The sequence below is a fragment of the Haemorhous mexicanus genome, chromosome 12, assembly GCF_027477595.1.
Source record: "Haemorhous mexicanus isolate bHaeMex1 chromosome 12, bHaeMex1.pri, whole genome shotgun sequence".
Lineage (NCBI taxonomy): Eukaryota > Metazoa > Chordata > Aves > Passeriformes > Fringillidae > Haemorhous > Haemorhous mexicanus.
The window spans coordinates 21,670,316-21,687,461 of NC_082352.1; the positions used below are offsets into that span (position 1 = coordinate 21,670,316).

The window sequence follows — 17,146 nt, forward strand, 5'->3', positions numbered from 1 at the left end:
GAGCTGTGGAGTGCTACAGGACAAGGGCCTCCTTCTCCCTGGTCAATAATTTATGTCCAGCTTTTACAGCAAGTTTTTCCCAAGCAGAAGTTGAGGCAAAAAGAGCTGAGCAGTGGGACATAGAAAACTGTGCAGAGGATGACTCTGAGCACACATGGGAAGATGTTCTGAGCTGGAGAGGTGCTCTTGGAAATCCAGCAAAAGCAGGTGTGTCTGTTGGGAACCCTCAGGAAAAGCTCCTTCGTCCTCATGGCTGTTGCAAAACGGGCCCTGCTGACAGGGTTGTCTGGTGTTCATCAGGGAAAGCATTAAAGCGGTTGTTGCTGCCTGGAGTGCCCTGCCTGGCTGCATTTTTAGGAATGATTATTGTCTGGAGTTACTCCATCAGGACTGTCTGTGACCTGAAAGACCCCAGCCCAAGCCTGGGCTCTGACAGCTCCCAGCCCTTGGGCCTTTGTCACAGTCCCAGGCTCCTGTCCTGGGTCAGGCTGGAGCTGGGAGCCTCCTGCTTCCCTGAGAATGTGAAGATGTTCTGCACTGTGTCTTCTCCCCTGTCCCAGCCCAATCCCTGGGCTCTCTCAGTGCCTAGGGGGTGATCTCCCTTGAGTTCAGGGACACAAGTAATTTTCTGTATTTTGGACACTGCTGCCTGATTGTTTTAATTCCAAATTTGTTTGTTTCTTCCCAGTCTCACTCTTTGAATTTCCTTTTCCAGCAGCAGATGAAATTTCAAGTTTTCTTTGATTTTCTTTTTTTAACTCATGAAATCTTTGTGGGGAGGGGGGTTCAGCTCTGTGGAGCAGAGGGTGATGGTGGGAGCGGTGCTCTGGGGGGACAGCGCAGGGTCCTTGGTGGCTTCTGGGCTGCTGCCAGCGCTGCTGTGCCACTGCTCCCGGGCAAAGGCTGTGGATCCCACTGCTGTGGGATCTGGGATCTACCCAGGAGATCCTTCTCCTGCCTCATGCGAGAGAATGCTGCTACCCCAAAAGGGCACCAGGGAGCAGGGATCCTGCTCTGGGCTTGCATGGGGATCCCTCAGGATTTGGGACCAGCGGAAGCCCTGCCCAGTGTCCGTCCCATCGCCCTGACCAAGAGGTGCTGGGCACGGGAGAGGGCATCGAGCCGCTGCTGCTAATCGAGGCTGGCTGCGGCTTTGTTCCCCATGTCCGCGCTCCCCGTGGCCCCATTTCCCCCGCCGTGCGCGGGCCCTTTAAGCCGCCGCCATCTTTGCTGCGGGCACGGAGCAGCCGGCGCCTCCCCCCGCTGGCCCCGCCCCCCTCCGGGCCGCTCCCGCGCTGCCCATTGGGCACCGCCGCGACACTTCCGGCGCCGCCGCGCCCGCGCTTCCTTTCCGGTCGCCATTGTCGTGGCGGGAGGTGAGTGAGGGCCGGGGGCGCCATCCGCCGCCATCCGCCCGCCGGGGCCGCGCCCGCCGCCGCCACAGCCCCGCGCGGGGACGCGGGGGAGGCCCCAGGGGCGCCGATGGGGCCGCGCCGGGCTGGGGACCGCGGGCTTGGGGGCGCCTCGGGTGTCCCCGCGTTAACCGTGCCGGTGTCCGCAGGCCGCAGCCATGGCGCCCAGCCGCAATGGGATGATCCTGAAGCCCCACTTCCACAAGGACTGGCAGCGCCGAGTCGCCACCTGGTTCAACCAGCCCGCCCGCAAGCTCCGCAGGTGAGTCCCGGAGCGCCGGGGGCCGCGGGAGGGGCTGTCCCGGCTTCTGCGGGGCCGCTTACGGCAACCGGGACGCCGTGGATCTGTTCAGCCATCCCCCACTCGTACTCGGAGCGAGCCGCTGCCAGCCGCAGCCAAGTGATGAGACATCTCCGGAATCGCTGCATCCACAGTGATGAACGCTCTTCCCTGGGTCTCTGATGGCAGCGGCGGTCCCAGGGCAGCAGCAGCCGGCCCAGCCCGGCCGTTCCTTCCGGAGCCATCGCAGGGCAGGAGGTGCCTCCCTGCAAGGGCGGGAGTGGCGCATGTCGTAGAGATGCCGTGTACCCCCTGGCTGACACAGGTGGGCAGGAGGCTAGTGAAGTTTGGCTTGTGACCAGCAGGACCAGGACAGGGCCTGTCCCCTATACTGGTGTTGATGTCACACCTGGAACTCCGGTGTTATAATTGGCTCCTCACTGCACGACAGACATTGAGGAACATGTCCAGAGAAGGGAATGAAGCTGGGAAAGGTTTGGATCACCAGGAGCAGCTGGGGGGCTCAGCCTGGAGAAAAGGAGACTCAAGAGACTTCTAGGTCTCCACAACTGACTGACAGGAGGGGGTCAGGCTCTGGTCCCAGGCAGCAGGGACAGGAGAAGAGGGAACAGCCTCGGTTTGTGCAGGGGAGGCTCAGGTTGGACATCACAAGGAATTTCTTCCTGGAAAGGGAGGTCAGGCCTTGGCAGGGGGGCTGCCCAGGGAGGGGCTGGATGCAGCACTCAGTGCTCTGGGCTGGGGTGATGAGGTGGTGGGGGTCGGGCACAGGTTGGACTCCATCACCTGAGGTGTTTCCCAAGCTAAAGGATGCTGTGACCCTGCCCTTCCAGGAGGAAGGCTCGCCAGGCCAAGGCTCGCCGCATCGCCCCCCGGCCCGTGGCTGGGCCCATCCGGCCCATCGTGAGGTGCCCTACCATCAGATACCACAAAAAGGTCCGTGCTGGCAGAGGCTTCAGCCTGGAGGAGCTTAAAGTAAGTACAGAGCATCCATTTAAAAAGTCAAATAAAGTCTGAGCTCAGCTGCTTCTGTCATGCACAAGGTGACTTCCTCAGGTGTTGGTACCTGCCATGGAAGGCTGTGGATTTCCTGGCTCTGGGAGCAAGGAAAGACTGGTCTTACCTGTGATGGTGGAGTGGGTGTGTGAAGAGTGCTTTAAAAGGTAAAAGTCTGTTTATTTGGTGAAAGCATAATTTAAAATTCTGTTAAAGCTGAAATAGGGGAAATTTAGTTTGGATATATGAAAGACGTTCTTCCCTGTGAGGGTGGGGAGGCCCTGGCACAAGGTGCCCAGGAAAGCTGTGACTACTTCATCCCTGGAAGTGTCCAAGGCCTGGTTGGACGGGTGCTTGGGATAGAGGAAGGTGTCCCTGGTCATGGCAAGGGATGGAACTTCAAAATTTTTAATGTCCTTTTCAACCCAGACTATTCAGGAATTCCTTGAAATTTAAATTCTGAAGGAGCCTTGAGTCTCCTGAACTTTTTTGGGGAGATGGAGAAGACTTAAGATTGTCTTACTTAAATTGTTTGTTTGTGAATTAATTAATTAAAATATTTGGCTAATTCCAAATATTTTAGCCAATGTTTCCAGTTAAGGACCAAGTAAACTCAGCTCAATTTGGTTCTAAGATTAGCAGAGGATTTTGTACCAGGAGGAAGAACCATTCAGTGCAGCATCTCAGAGTAGCTGGAGTAATAATAGTTGGATTAAAGTGGGAGGTGTGTCCTGTCCTCTGCTCCCTGTCCCTGTGACCTGCCCAGGTGTGCTGAGCAGGTGAAGGTGGTCTGCAGAGCTGCCCACTGTGTCTCTGATCACATTCCACATCAAGGCTCACTGGCAGCACCAGCTGCCTCTGCGCCTGGTTCAGTGTCTTAATTAAAGCATTTATAACTGAAATTGGTGCACTGAGGCAGGGAAATTGTTCTTCTGGGTGCCAAATACTTCATTACTTTTTTTTTTTTAATTTTTGGGTAATGGTGGAACACAAAGCAGGATGCAGCTGTTTGTCTTCAAACAGAAAATTAGTTTTTTGTTTGAAGTAGTGTAACAAAATAGTTATTTAATGGCTGTTTCAGATGGTTAGAAAAAAAATCCTGATTTTATGGAGCTCCCATTGTTCAGTGAACCAGAGTTGTCTACGAGCTGACTCATGAACATCTGTCTGAATCCAAGTTTAAATGTGTCCTGCAGGGGTTGCGCTTTGCTCCTCTAGGGAAACCCACCTGCAGAAATCAGCCTGAGCAAGATTTTAAGCACAAAGATACACCAGGACACCCTTTGTTGGTCCCTCAGCTGATGCCCAGCCTTCCTCCAGAGCCTGCATCCCGTGCTGGCTGTGCTGGGGTCCCTGCCTGGCTGGTGGGATGCTGACACTGCTCTCTCCTCTCTCCTCAGCTCGCTGGCATCAACAAGAAGTTTGCCCGGACTATCGGAATCTCCGTGGATCCCCGGAGGCGGAACAAGTCCACCGAGTCCCTGCAGGCCAACGTGCAGAGGCTGAAGGAGTACCACTCCAAGCTCATCCTCTTCCCCAGGAAGCCAGCCATGCCCAAGAAGGGAGACAGCTCTGTGAGTAACCTGTCTGCTGGAAATGTGTCCTGTTTTGGGAGGTTTGGTGTCAGGCAGAGCTCCTGAGCCTTCTCCATTGTGTGAACCCCATGGTTCTGAGCCCAGCACAAGGCCAGGCATTTGGCTGAGCAGCTGCTGGCTTGTTTAGGTGCTGATTCCTGGAGCTTTGCTCCTTGCTCAGCCAATTGAGTTTTAGTTTAGAGAGCTAAGTTGTCACAATGGCTGGAAATTCCCCTTGGAGTCAGTCCTACTGGTGGAAGGCTGAGGGACAGGCTGTGAGTAGCTGCAGAGCTGTGTGCCAGGCAGGCTCCAGAAGGCAATTGTTATTGACATTCAAAAATGGTTTTCATTAAAACCTCTCCAAGATCAGAGCAGAGCTCTGTTCCCTGGCTCTGCTGCCAGTAGATCCAGGGAACACAAGGGTGAGTTCAGACTGTCCTCCCATCTTGTGGAGAATCTGGCAGCTCCAGGCTGCTTAACTCCATCTTCAGAGCAGTGAGGAAGAGCCTGGATCTGAAACACTGATTCAGATGTGTTTGCTGGAAGTCAGCTGTATTCAGTAAACGTTCAGTCATTTTTGTCTGATGACATGCTTTTACAAGAAGTTGGAATCAACTTGAGAAGGAGTTGCTGAGGAACTTGTTGGGTGTATATGAGCTGTGTGGGCTCAGCCTGGAGAAAAGGAGGCTCAGGGAACGGCCTCAGTTTGTGCCAGGGAAGGTGGTTCAGGTTGGACAGCAGGAATTTCTTCCTGGAAAGGGGGGTCAGGCATTAGCAGGGGCTGCCCAGGGAGGTGTGGAGTCCCCATGCCTGGAGGTGTCCAAGAAGGAACGAATGTGGCACTCAGTGCTCTGGGCTGGTGACAATGTGGGGATTGGGCACAACTTGGACTGGATGATCATGGAGGTATTTTCCAACCTAGATGATCCTGTGATCCTGTGTAAATTGAGAGCAGCACAGTTGGTGTCAAAGCTGTCCCAGCTGGCAGAGCTGTGACCGCTGCTGCTCTGGCCGGATCCGGGCACAGCGTGGGTCGCTGGTGCAGCTCATCAGTGCCAAGCTGGCTTTGTTCCCATTCAGTGTTACAGCTCCTGGCAGGATCATTAGCACCATGTTTAAGCTGGGTACCTGCTGTGCTTTAGCTGAGGTTTTAGCCAGAGAAGTTTAAATTCTGTTCTTCTAACATTCCCATCTTCTGTTGTGCAGCCAGAGGAACTCAAGATGGCCACTCAGCTCACAGGACCTGTCATGCCCATCAAGAATGTAAGTGTCCTTGAATCATGTTCTCTGTGTGATGTGATTGAGGTTGGACTTGTCGAGAGGGTTCTCTCCTTGCTGCCTCACAGCTGAGGGTGGCTGTCTCCAGGCATTGCCCATCCTGGATCAAAAGAAAACCAGGAATAAGTCTTTGAGAGAACTGAAATTGTGGGTGCTTTGGGTTCAGCTGGGGTGAGAGTGCTCAGGCAGGCTCTGTGGTCGCCATTTGTGCCTAAATCCTGTCTGCTTCCCAGAGCTGCTGTCAGAAGTGTCACAAACCTCTGGTCATTCCCTACAGCTCCCTGATAGGAGGGTGGAGCTGGGAGGGGCGGTCGGGCTCTCCTCCCAGGTGACAAGTGACAGCACTAGAGGAACAGCCTCAAGCTGTGCCAAGGGAGGTTTAAGTGGGATATTAGAAAATTGCTTCTCTGACCAGGCTGTCCATCCCTGGCACAGCTGGAGTCCCCATCCTTGGAAGTGCTCAAAAAGCACGTGCATGTGGCACTTGAGGACATGGTTGGTGGTAGCCATGGTGGTGCTGGGCTGACGGTTGGCCTATTAAAGGTCTTTACCAACCTTAACAATGCCGCGATTCTGTAAAACCTGACTCAGGTTTCCCGTGGTGCTTGTTTTCATTCCTGCTCCAGTGAGGAGCCTGCGGGAAGGCAGATCCCGGCGGAGCAGGCTGAGGGCAGGGCACGAGCACTCCGTTCCCATTGTTCTCACAGAGACCATGGTGGGAGGCCTGGGCTCCGAGGGGCAGCCTGACTGTCTGGCGCTCTCTCCGCAGGTGTTCAAGCGGGAGAAGGCGCGTGTCATCTCGGAAGACGAGAAGAACTTCAAGGCCTTTGCCAGCCTTCGCATGGCCCGGGCCAACGCCCGCCTCTTCGGCATCCGCGCCAAGCGCGCCAAGGAAGCGGCGGAGCAGGATGTGGAGAAGAAGAAATGAACTGCTCTCCCCAGAACTGTCAATAAAGAGCCGTAGAGAGCCCGGTGTGCTGTGGTTTTGGGGCACATGTAGCGAGCAGAGCCGCCCCGTGTGCCCGTGGCGGTGCAGGGATGTGTTCCAGCGTGGGAAGCCTCGTTGGCTGTGATTGGAGGCTCCACATTCCCTGACAGCGAGTTAAACACCTGCCTTGTGCCCACTCCTCTGCCTTGCCAGGGCTGCAGCCTGGGCTGCCTTCTGCTCTGATTCTGAGGGGCTTTGGGGGTTCCCTCTCCGTGCCCGGCTTTGTCTGCTACCCCTTCCCTGCCTTCCATGACAGTATTCCTGGTTTGATGACTTCCACACTTCTTTGTGTGGGTGTCGTGGTGGGGGTCACTCAGGTGCTGCCCACATAGGGGGCTTTACCCATTTTGAGGGGGGTACAGGGGGAGCAAGGTGTGGCCCAGGCCCTCAGCTGGACTTGGATGGAGCCAGGTCCCAGGGCTTTACTGTACTGCTCTGCCATCCTTCACTCCCTGGCCCTTGGCTCAGCCCCTGCTCCAGTTACAGGCCACTCGTAGCCATTTCTTCATGGTTTAAAGGCCATCCTGTGGTAGATGTGGCACTTGGGGACATTGTGGTGGCTTTGGCAGTACTCGGGAGAGGGTGAACTGATTTCGGAGTCTTCCCATCCCAAATGGTTCTGTGATACTTTTAAGTGGCACCACAGGAGCTCAGGAGAAATGGGAATTCTGGCCAGTCCTCATGGCTGTTGGGGGCATCCCAGGCTCTGCCTGTCCCTGGGCAGGATTTGATGGGTCACTGGGATGTGCTGGGATCACAGCTGCTCTGGGAGCACTCACCCGGACCGTTGATGGGATGGGACGGGACGGGGACACTCAGTGCTGCAGTCCTGGCACAGCTGCATGGTTCCTGGGCAGTTCAGAGGCGAGAGGTGCCTGGTGAGGTGTTGCCTGTGTGTCCCATCACCACGGTGTCCCTCCAGCCCCTGTGTCCTGCTGTGGGTCGGTGCCTCCTGCCCTACCAAGCTGTGCTGGGCCTGTGGTGGGGGGTGGAAAGGAGAGTGGCCTATTTCTGCCAGGCAGTCTGGGGATTAGCTCCTGAAGCCCGGGCCCTGTGGTGCCCTCGTGCTTGTTAGCCCTATCTGCATTTTAATCCCTCCAAATTTGAGCTAATTACATCATCTTCCATAGAGCTGGGTTGACAGCGCTGCAGTGCTGGGGGGACAGGGGTGGGTGGGGGGTCCCGGGCTGGGGACTCAGCCTATGGGGCTCCATGTGCATGGAATGTGGGATGCTCCAGCATGTGGGGAGGGCGCCCCGAGGGTTTGGGGGGATCCCACCCTTGTGCTTGGGCTGTTGGCTCAGAGTGTGGGGGGCCAGGACCAAGGTGGTCTTGGGTACCCCATAGGGAGCAGCTGGGGAGGGTGGGGGGCGGTGGCTGTGCCATGGGGGTCTCACTTAGAGCAGGAGCTCCTGCCCTGGCACAGCCAGCAGTGCTGGGGACCCTGGGGACCCCGCTCAGCCCCGGTGCGGGGTGGGCTCGGCTCCGGAGCCGGCAGCGAGGCAGTTAACGGAGCTTGTCATCCATCTCCCTCTTAGGGCTCCGCTCCCGAGCTGCAGCTTGAGTCAGTTGTGTGGAGGTGGCAGCGGCAGCAGCTCCGGCGGGCTCACCGGCACGGCGGGCACACCGGCACGGCGGGCACGCCCCGACCCAGCCCCTGCCGTGCCCCAGCCCGGGCCACCAGCACCCAGGTGAGGGGGCGACGGGCAGGGTGGGACCCGCTGTCCCCTCCACTGAGCGGTGGATGATGCCAAGGGGTGCCCGCGATTCCGGGGATGGGGGACGGTGCCCACCGGAGCCGGGGCACCGGAGCCATGTGCCGGGGAGGGCCTGGGCACTGCATGACTTCCTCAGGAAACTTCGGCCGGGCTGGGCACCGACGGCACAGCTGGGCAAGGGCTGCTCTGTCCTTGTCCCTGCCCCAGCCTGGAGCCCCCAGCAGCTGCAGGTGAGGGGACAAGCCCCGGACTGGGGCCGGGACTGGCAGAGCCCCTCGCTGCCCCGTCAGGCAGCATTGCCCAGCTGTGTGTTAGGGCAGGATGGACGCTGTCCCCAGCACGGGGGGAATCCGTCACCTGGTGCCACAGACACGGAGTTGGTGTCCCCATTCCCCCCCGGAGAGCCGTGCCCAGGCTGGGGGTGCTGCCCGCAGGGACTGGAGGGCGTTTCTCTTCCACAGCCCCTCACGGGACACTCCAGGCTGGGTTCCCCACCCCACTTAGGTCCCCCCTCCCCTCGGGACACATCCTGCCGCTGGGGTGGGGCTGGGGCTGAGCTGGGCACGGCCCTGCAGGATCCCCCACAGCTGTGCCCAGGGTGCTGGCTGGGATCTGGGGTACCCGGGCCGTGCCATGAGGTGCCCCAGCTCTCGCTCACCCCGCTGTGCTTTGATGCCTTGCAGGGCCCCGCGGAGCCATCGGGACTGGAACGGCCACCCCGCCTCGGAGGTGTCCCGGGACCCCTGTCCTGCCACCGGGGCCGTGCCCAGCACCGCGGGGCGCCGTGCCCCGGGCATGACGGGCACCTACCCCGCTCCCTGACAGCGGCCGCCCCGCTCGCCCCCCATGCCCTTCGCCCACGGGGCCGCCGGTGCCCCGCCGCGCCCGGCCGGCATGGGCGACGTGCCCGAGCCGTGCCCGCAGGCCCCGCTGGCCGTGCTCTCCAAGGTGGAGCTGCGGGTCAGCTGTAAACACCTCCTGGACCGCGACACCCTCAACAAATCGGACCCCTGTGTCCTGCTGCTGATGCAGTCCCAGGGCCAGTGGATGGAGGTAGGAGGGGGGAGCACTGCTGGCACCCACCGAGCCGGGCAGGGCAGGGCGGGACCCGGGCACAGGGTGGGGCATGGAGGGGGCTGCAGGTGGGGGGTGAGATGCAGGGTGCAAAACGGGGGTCAGGGTGCAGGAGTTGGTGGGGAGCAGAGCACAGGGTGCAGACCAGGGTACAGGAGAGAATGGGGTACAGGGTGCAGAAAGGGGTGCAGGGTTCAGAGCAGAGTGCAGGGTACAGAGCAGGGTGCAGGAGATAAGGGAGAGAAGAGGGTACAGGGTGCAAAGTGGGGTTCTAGGTGCAAAACCGGGTGCAGGGTTCAGACCAGGATACAGGGTACAGAGCAGGGCTGCAGGAGATGATGCAGAGCAAGGTGCACGGTGCAAGACAGGTTGCAGGGTTCAGAACAAGGTGCAGGGTTCAGACCAGGGTGCAGGAGACAATGAAGAATGGGCTGCTGGGTGCAGAACAGGGTCAGGGTTCAGAAGGGGGTACAGGGTTCAGGATGGGGTGCAAGGTGCAGAATAAGGTGGAAGGTTCAAACCGAGGTACAGGGTGCAGAACAGGGGTGCAGGATGGGGTGCAGGAGATGATGCACAGTAGGGTGCACAGTGCAGAACAGGTTGCAGGGTGCAACACGGGGTCCAGGGGGTGAGGCAGGGTGAGCAGAGCACTGTGGGGCACCCGGCAGCCTGTGGGGATGGATGGTTAACATCCAGCCCACTGGGGCTGCAGTGGGGCCGGGGAGCAGGGAGGGCGTGGTGCCCACCGCATGTGGCTCCCGAGTGGCTCCACTGCCGTGGGACAGGGACAAGGGACACATCAGCCCCCCCGGGGCGGCTCAGGGTTGGAGGGCTGGCGCTGGCAGTGGGGCTGGCAGTGGGGCTGGCAGACCCTGGGATGGCACTGGGGCTGACAGGGCTCCTTCCATCCCTCCCCATGCTGAGCTCCGGGCTGGCACCGGCGGCTCCGCTCTAATCGCGGCCGCTCAGCCGGCGGATTTAGCGCTAAATCCCTCGGCGTGTCATCGACTCGGCTCGAGCCAGCGCGGAGCCGGGGAGGGGGGGACAAGGGCGCCGTGCCAGCTGCGGTGTGCTGTGCCATGCCAGACACTTGTACCCGGCTGTGCCACAGTGCTCTGTGCCACGCTCTGTGTGCTGTGCCACACTCCAGGCTGTGCTGTGCCAGACACCAGCCGGCTCCAAGAGGCAAGAGCCACCTTTTGGAGTGACTCCTGTCCCAGCCAGCCTGTGTGCCCCAGAGGGGGTGCCTGAATCTGGCTCGGCTGCTGGGTCTAAGATCTTGGACCTGCTGGGTCTAGAGGGTCCGAGGACCCAACAGCCACATCCCCAGAATGAGGGGCTGGCAGTGCCCACACAGGAGGGACACGGGTGGCTGTGGCAGCCGTGTGGGCTCAACAGATGATGCTGGACTGAGGAGGCAGTGGGCAGGGGCCAGGGGCTGGCAGGGTGCCCTGGCCAGGATGTGTCCCCTTGAGTCAACCCTGGCAGGGATGAGTGTGGGGGAGGCTCCGGAACTGCTCGGCACCTGCTGCCAGCTCAGCCAGCAGACACTGAGCACCAACTGCCCACTGGGGCCACCAGGGCTGAGGGCTGGTGACCCCCAGGACGGGCACAGCTGCTTTCCTGGCACCAGCCTGTTGCTCCTGCTCCAGCGGAGCTGTGGCAAAGCATAGAAGCATAGCCAGAGGCAGAGTGAGAGGTCATCCCTTGGATGACCACAGGGAGCCCAGTGGGAGCTGCATCCCAGACCCAGGGCTGGAAGCTGTGGGGGGCAAAAGGGGCTCCTCCAAATGCCACTCATTGGGGCACAGCTGGTCCTTCCCTGCATTCCCTGATCCTGCACCCCTATCCCTTCTTCCTTCACTCCTCCATCCCTCATCCCTGTACCCCTCAATCTGGCATGTTCCATCCCTTCACCTCCCCTCACGACAGCCCCCATCCCACATCCCACATCCCACATCTGGCCTCCCCACACCCCTGGGCTCCCACATCCCTGCGTGAGCTCTGGCACCCCAAGGCCCTGTGCCAACCCCTCGCAGGTGGATCGCAGCGAGGTGATCAAGAGCAACCTGAACCCCGTGTTCGCCAAGATCTTCACGGTTGATTACTACTTCGAGGAGGTGCAGAAGCTGCGCTTCGAGGTGTACGACAGCCACGGCCAGGCCGGCGTGGGCACGCACGACGACGACTTCCTGGGGGGCATGGAGTGCACCGTGGGGCAGGTGAGCCTGGGGACCCCTCCCTGGGGACCCCTGGCCATGTCCCCTCCCCAACACTGGGCTCTCGCAGATCGTGGCGCAGAAACGGGTGACGAAGCCGCTGTTCCTCAAGTACGGGAAGTTTGCGGGCAAGTCCACGATCACGGTGAGCACCGAGCCTGGGCTGGGGATGACACTGGGGTGGGTGACACTGAGCAGGGGCGCTGGGGTGGCACCGAACTGAGGGTGGCACCGGGATGGAATCCTGGGATGGCACCAGTCAGGACATATGGATGGGACAGGGCTGAGGTACTGGGACAGCGTCAAACTGGGACATCTGGGTGGCACTGGACTGGATCAGTAGGGTGGCACGGACTCTTGGGGGTGCGGAGGGCTCAGGGTCCCCGATGGCATCTACTGGCCATCCTGAAGGTCCTTGCTGTGCCGGTGAGGCACGTGGGGCCCTGTGCCCTCCCAGGGCAGCACAGGGAGCTGGTGGGCAGGGGGGCAAAGCTGTGCCAGGCTCTGAGCACCCACCCTCCTCAGATCATCTCGGAGGAGATCTCGGGGAACAACGGCTACGTGGAGCTCGCCTTCCGTGCCAAGAAACTGGACGACAAGGTGAGCTGGGTGCTGGGGGGAAACAGGGCAGGGCGGGCAGGGTGGGCACTTCTCTCTCTCATCCTCCTCCCCCAGGACTTGTTCAGCAAGTCAGATCCCTTCCTGGAGATCTACCGCATCGACGACGACCGCAGTGAGCAGCTGGTGTACCGCACCGAGGTGGGGCTGTGGCAGCACCGGGCCCCGGCCCCCCACGGCCACCCTGGGGGCTCCCCGGCCCCCTGAGCCCCCCAACCCTGTCCTGCAGGTGGTGAAGAACAACCTCAGCCCCATCTGGGAGCCCTTCAAAGTCTCCCTCAACTCACTCTGCAGCTGTGAGGAGAAGAGGAAGCTGAGGGTGAGGAAGAATGATGGGGACCCTCTATTCCTGCCCTGGGGACATCTGAACCCCAGCTTCCCTGGGGGTGTGCTGGGGACCCCTCAGTGCTGGGGATGGGGCTGAGCCCCCCTGGTGCCCCCCTGAGCCGTGCCCATCACAGTGCGTGGTGTGGGACTACGACTCGCGGGGCAAGCACGACTTCATCGGGGAGTTCTTCACCACCTTCGAGGAGATGCAGAAGGCCATGGGGGAGAACAAGGTGGGACATGGGGACACGGGGATGGCCTGGGGTCACCCTGTGTGCTGCCAGCAGAGCCTGTCCTAGCAGCCACCTTCCAGCTCCTCCTCTGGGTTTGGCATCATTTTCTTCTCTCTGCCCTCCTGTTTGGGGAAGGGATGGTGGTTTTGGGGTCTTCTGGGGAATCAGTCATGGATGGGGTGGCTGGCAGTGGGGGAAGGCAGCTGCACCCTGGGGCTGTGGGGGGGCAGGGACACAATGTTCCGGGGCCGTGGGGTCCCCACCGGGGTGGGGGTGCCCGGGCTGGGCCGTGCCCCGGGGGGGCCGCAGGCAGCGCGGGTGCCGGTGCCACAGGTGCAGTGGGACTGCATGAACCCCAAGTACAAGATCAAGAAGCGCAACTACAAGAATTCAGGGGTCGTGGTGCTGCTGGACCTGAAGGTGAGCTCCTGGGAGCTGTGCCAGGCCGTGCCAGGCAGTTCCAGACTATGGCAGGCTGTGCCAGGCTCCATGGGCCAGCATAGGGCACAGCCACCTGATGCAGATCCCTCTGGAAGATCCACAGGGTTTACTCCTTCCTGGATTACATCATGGGTGGCTGTCAGATCCATTTCACGGTGAGCAGGGTCCCCTCCCCACCCAGCAGGGACACCCCAGTGGCCCTGCCCACCCTGGGTGACCCCCACTGTCCCCCCCACCAGGTGGCCATCGACTTCACGGCCTCCAACGGGGACCCCCGGAACAGCTGCTCCCTGCACTACATCAACCCCTACCAGCCCAACGAGTACCTCAAGGCACTGGTGGCTGTGGGTGAAATCTGCCAGGACTACGACAGGTTGGTGGCTCTGGCAGGTCCCCCGGGGCCACACACTCTGGTGACATCCACCTCGGGCTGATATCTGCTGGTGACAGGCACTCAGTGCTGGCACCAGAGCTCCTCACGCCCCTTCCCTTGCAGCGATAAGAAATTCTCGGCTCTGGGCTTTGGTGCCAGGATCCCCCCCAAGTATGAGGTGAGGGGGTCTGTGGGACCCCAGGGATGTGCTTGTTCCTCTGGGTACCCTTGGCTGTGGCACTGGCAGGGCTTGGCAGATGCCAGGGGCTGTGGTAGGGGGTGCACCAGCTGCCCCCTCCCCTCCCTCCCTCCAGGTCTCCCACGACTTCGCCATCAACTTCAACCCCGACAACGACGAGTGTGAGGGTGAGTCCAGCTCCAGAGGGGCCGGACCCATGGCTGGCATGCCCCTCACCCCTCACACACCCCACAGGCATCCAGGGCGTCGTGGAGTCCTACCAGAGCTGCCTGCCCAAAATCCAGCTCTACGGCCCCACCAACGTGGCTCCCATCATCTCCAAGGTGGCTCGTGTGGCGGCCGACGAGGAGCGGACCAAGGAGGCCTCGGTGGGTCCCTGTGTCCCTGCCGGGCCGGGCTTGGACCCTGCACACTCGTGACACGTGTGGCTGCTCCGGCCAGGGGCGGGCAGCCCCCCGAGCTCGGGCTCAGGCAGCCCCCCGAGCATCCCTGTCCCCCCAGCAATACTTCATCCTGCTGATCCTGACCGACGGCGTGGTGACGGACATGGCGGACACGCGGGAGGCCATCGTCCGCGCCTCCTACCTGCCCATGTCCATCATCATCGTCGGCGTGGGCAACGCCGACTTCACGGACATGCAGATCCTGGACGGGGACGACGGTGTGCTGCGCTCCCCCAAGGGCGAGCCCGTCCTGCGCGACATCGTCCAGTTCGTCCCCTTCCGCGAGTTCAAGAACGTGAGTGGGGCAGCGACGAGGTCCTGCCTGCCCCTCCCATCCCCTTCTGTCCCCTCCCGCCCCTTTTCATCCCCTCCCGTCCTCTGTTTCCCCCTCCCATCCATCTTTTCCCTCTCTTCCCCTCTGCCCCTCCTGTCCTCTCCCGTCCCCTCCGCCCCTGGCGGCGCGGGGAGCCGGTGCCCGCGGCTCAGCCCGGTGTCCCGGTGTCCCGCAGGCGTCACCCACAGCCCTGGCCAAGTGCGTGCTGGCGGAGGTGCCCAAGCAGGTGGTGGAGTACTACAGCTACAAGGCCTTCCCCCCGCGCTGCCCCCGGCCGCCCACCCCCGACCCCAGCCTCGGCTCCCCGCAGTGAGGGAGCCCCCACCTCGGTTTTCCCTAGTGAGGGACCCCCGGCCCTGACTCCAGCCTCAGTTCCCCCTGTGAGACGCCCCCAGTGTCCCCCAGCTTTGGTTGCCCCAGTGAAGGTCCCCAGCCCCAGTCTAGCGTGCCCCAGTGAGACCCCCTCTGCCCCGGTGTGGCCTGGGGACACACGGGGTCCCTGCCAGGCCCTGCCCTGCCACAGCGCCCCGGCTGGGACATGGGGAAAGTCCCGGCCCCCCAGTGCAGGACACCCCCAGCACTGCCTGTCCAGTCCTGTGGCCCAGACCCACCTCTGCTGTCCCCTCGGTCCCCGCTTCTCTGTCACTGTGATCTTTGGAGGCTGCATGATCCCCCCAATAAAGCACCACCCCTGTGCCCATCCTCCTGCTCTCTGGGTGCGACCCCACCCTCGGGGGGTCACTCGGGGTGGGTGGGGAGGCTGACAGCTCCTGGATGCCGCCGTGTTCCCTCACGGTGACAACCGAGGGCAGCCCCAGCCCCCACCCCGTTCCGGGTGTCCGCGGCCGGCAGCGTGCCGGGAGCGCCGGAGCAGCCGCGGCTTTGATGTGCCAGGGCGGGCGCTGCACCGCTGTGAGCGGCGCCGAATCCAGGGCACGGAGCGGGGAGAGGCGGCCACGGAGCGAGCCCTGCTGCCCAGCACACGGCCACTGCCACGTGCCGTGTGCTGTGTGCCGTGTGCTGTGTGCCGTGTGCTGTGTGCCATGTGCTGTGTGCCGTGTGCCCTGTACCATGTGCCCTGTGCCGTGTACCCTGTGCCATGTACTGTGTGCCGTGTGCCGTGTACCCTGTACCGTGTGCCCTGTGCTGTGTGCCGTGTGCTGTGTTCCATGTGCTGTGTGCTGTGTGCTGTGTACCCTGTGCCGTGTGCCCTGTGCCCCGTGCCGTGTGCCCTGTACCATGTGCCGTGTGCCGTGTACCCTGTACCGTGTGCCCTGTGCTGTGTGCCATGTGCTGTGCCACACCCCATGCACCGTGTGTCCCCAGCTGTGTTCCCTGTGCCATGCATGTCCTGTGCGTGAGTATCCTGTGCCACGTGCCGTGTGCCATGGGCCATGCACCACCGCTGCATGGACGTGGACTGTGTCATGTCCCATGTGCCGTGCATCCCGTGCCACACGGTGTGCCATGTCCCATGTGCCTGTTCCACATGCCACATGCTCTGTGTGCTACATGCTGTGCCACGTGGCATGCAGTGTGGCATACTGTGTATCTGTTCCATGTGACATGTGCGTTGTCATGTGCCACATGCTGTGTGCTTTGTCATGTTCCCTGTGCCATGTGCCATTTGTCACCTGCTCTGTGCCTTTGGCATGTGATGTGTTCTGTGTGCCCTGTGCCAGGTGCCATGTTCCTCATGCCAGGTTCCGTCTGCCATGTGCCCTGTGCCAGGTGCCATGTTCCTCGTGCCACGTGCCACGTTCCTTGTGCCATGTGCCATGCATTGTGCTGTGCCGAGTGCCACGTGCCAGGCACTGTGCCACACTCCTGACACGTGCTGTGTGCTGATGCTGCCAGCATGGTGCCAGCAGATGCTCCTGGCAAGGTGACATCCCCAGGGGCAGGGTGTGCCCAAGGCCACCACAGGGACTGAAACTGGGGCCTGGCACAGCCTCATGGGGTAGGGGCCACCTGAGAGCCGCTGTGCAGGTGCCACTGAGCTGGGCTCCAGGGTGCTGCCATGTCCCTGGTGCAGGTGCCAGGCTGGCCCCACGTGGGTGTCACTCTCCGGGACAGCTCTGCTGGCCCTTGGGCACTGCTGGCAGCACAAGGCAAGGGCAGGGGCGCGGTACCTGCACCCCCGTTCAGCCCCTATTTATAGCTCCTGATTCATCCCTTCAAGGCGGATCCCGGCTGTTGCCGTGGAAACCCAAACCTGCTGCAGCAGGGGCCGGTCCTGGAGCGGGCAGGAGCTGCCCTGGCACCCCAACCCAAGGGGACAGAGGGGTACCCCAGGGTGGGTGCAGAGGGACCCCACGGGGCTGGCAGTGTCCAGAGACACCTCGCTGGGTTGTCCCGCCGGCAGGAGGGGCTGGCAGAGGTGGCAGGGTTGGCAAAGCTAGCAGAGGGGGCAGGAGTGGCAGGACACTGGTGCCACTGTCCCACAGCGCCACAGAGCCCAAGGAGGGTCTCGCCAGCTCGCCCCTCTCAGCCAGGCCTGGCCAGGGGCCCTGGTGGTGCCAGGGCCAAGCCCCCGCCCTGCTCACCCTGCAGGGGCGGGGTAAGGAAGCCAGTTAATTACTGACTGAGCCTCTGCTCAGGGGGGCTCCACGGAGCAATTC

The 17,146-nt window shown here is 61.5% G+C and overlaps 2 protein-coding genes across 2 annotated transcripts; both read left to right on the plus strand.

Moving 5' to 3' along the window:
* Nucleotides 1-1,272: 1,272 nt before the first annotated feature.
* On the plus strand, nucleotides 1,273-6,525 carry RPL13 (ribosomal protein L13). Its single transcript, XM_059857551.1, has 6 exons — nucleotides 1,273-1,376; nucleotides 1,562-1,674; nucleotides 2,544-2,685; nucleotides 4,107-4,280; nucleotides 5,487-5,543; nucleotides 6,328-6,525. The coding sequence occupies exons 2-6, from the start codon at nucleotides 1,571-1,573 to the stop codon at nucleotides 6,484-6,486; spliced, it is 636 nt and encodes a 211-aa protein (XP_059713534.1). The 5' UTR covers nucleotides 1,273-1,376; nucleotides 1,562-1,570; the 3' UTR covers nucleotides 6,487-6,525.
* Nucleotides 6,526-7,961: 1,436 nt separating this feature from the next.
* Nucleotides 7,962-15,227, plus strand: CPNE7 (copine 7). The gene is made up of 16 exons (XM_059857552.1): nucleotides 7,962-8,237; nucleotides 8,948-9,317; nucleotides 11,378-11,560; nucleotides 11,628-11,702; nucleotides 12,083-12,157; nucleotides 12,233-12,316; nucleotides 12,405-12,494; nucleotides 12,637-12,735; nucleotides 13,069-13,155; nucleotides 13,272-13,331; nucleotides 13,416-13,549; nucleotides 13,673-13,727; nucleotides 13,864-13,915; nucleotides 13,983-14,116; nucleotides 14,250-14,486; nucleotides 14,701-15,227. Exons 2-16 carry the CDS (start codon nucleotides 9,111-9,113, stop codon nucleotides 14,836-14,838), a joined length of 1,710 nt encoding a protein of 569 aa, XP_059713535.1. The 5' UTR covers nucleotides 7,962-8,237; nucleotides 8,948-9,110; the 3' UTR covers nucleotides 14,839-15,227.
* The last annotated feature ends 1,919 nt before the right edge of the window (nucleotides 15,228-17,146 follow it).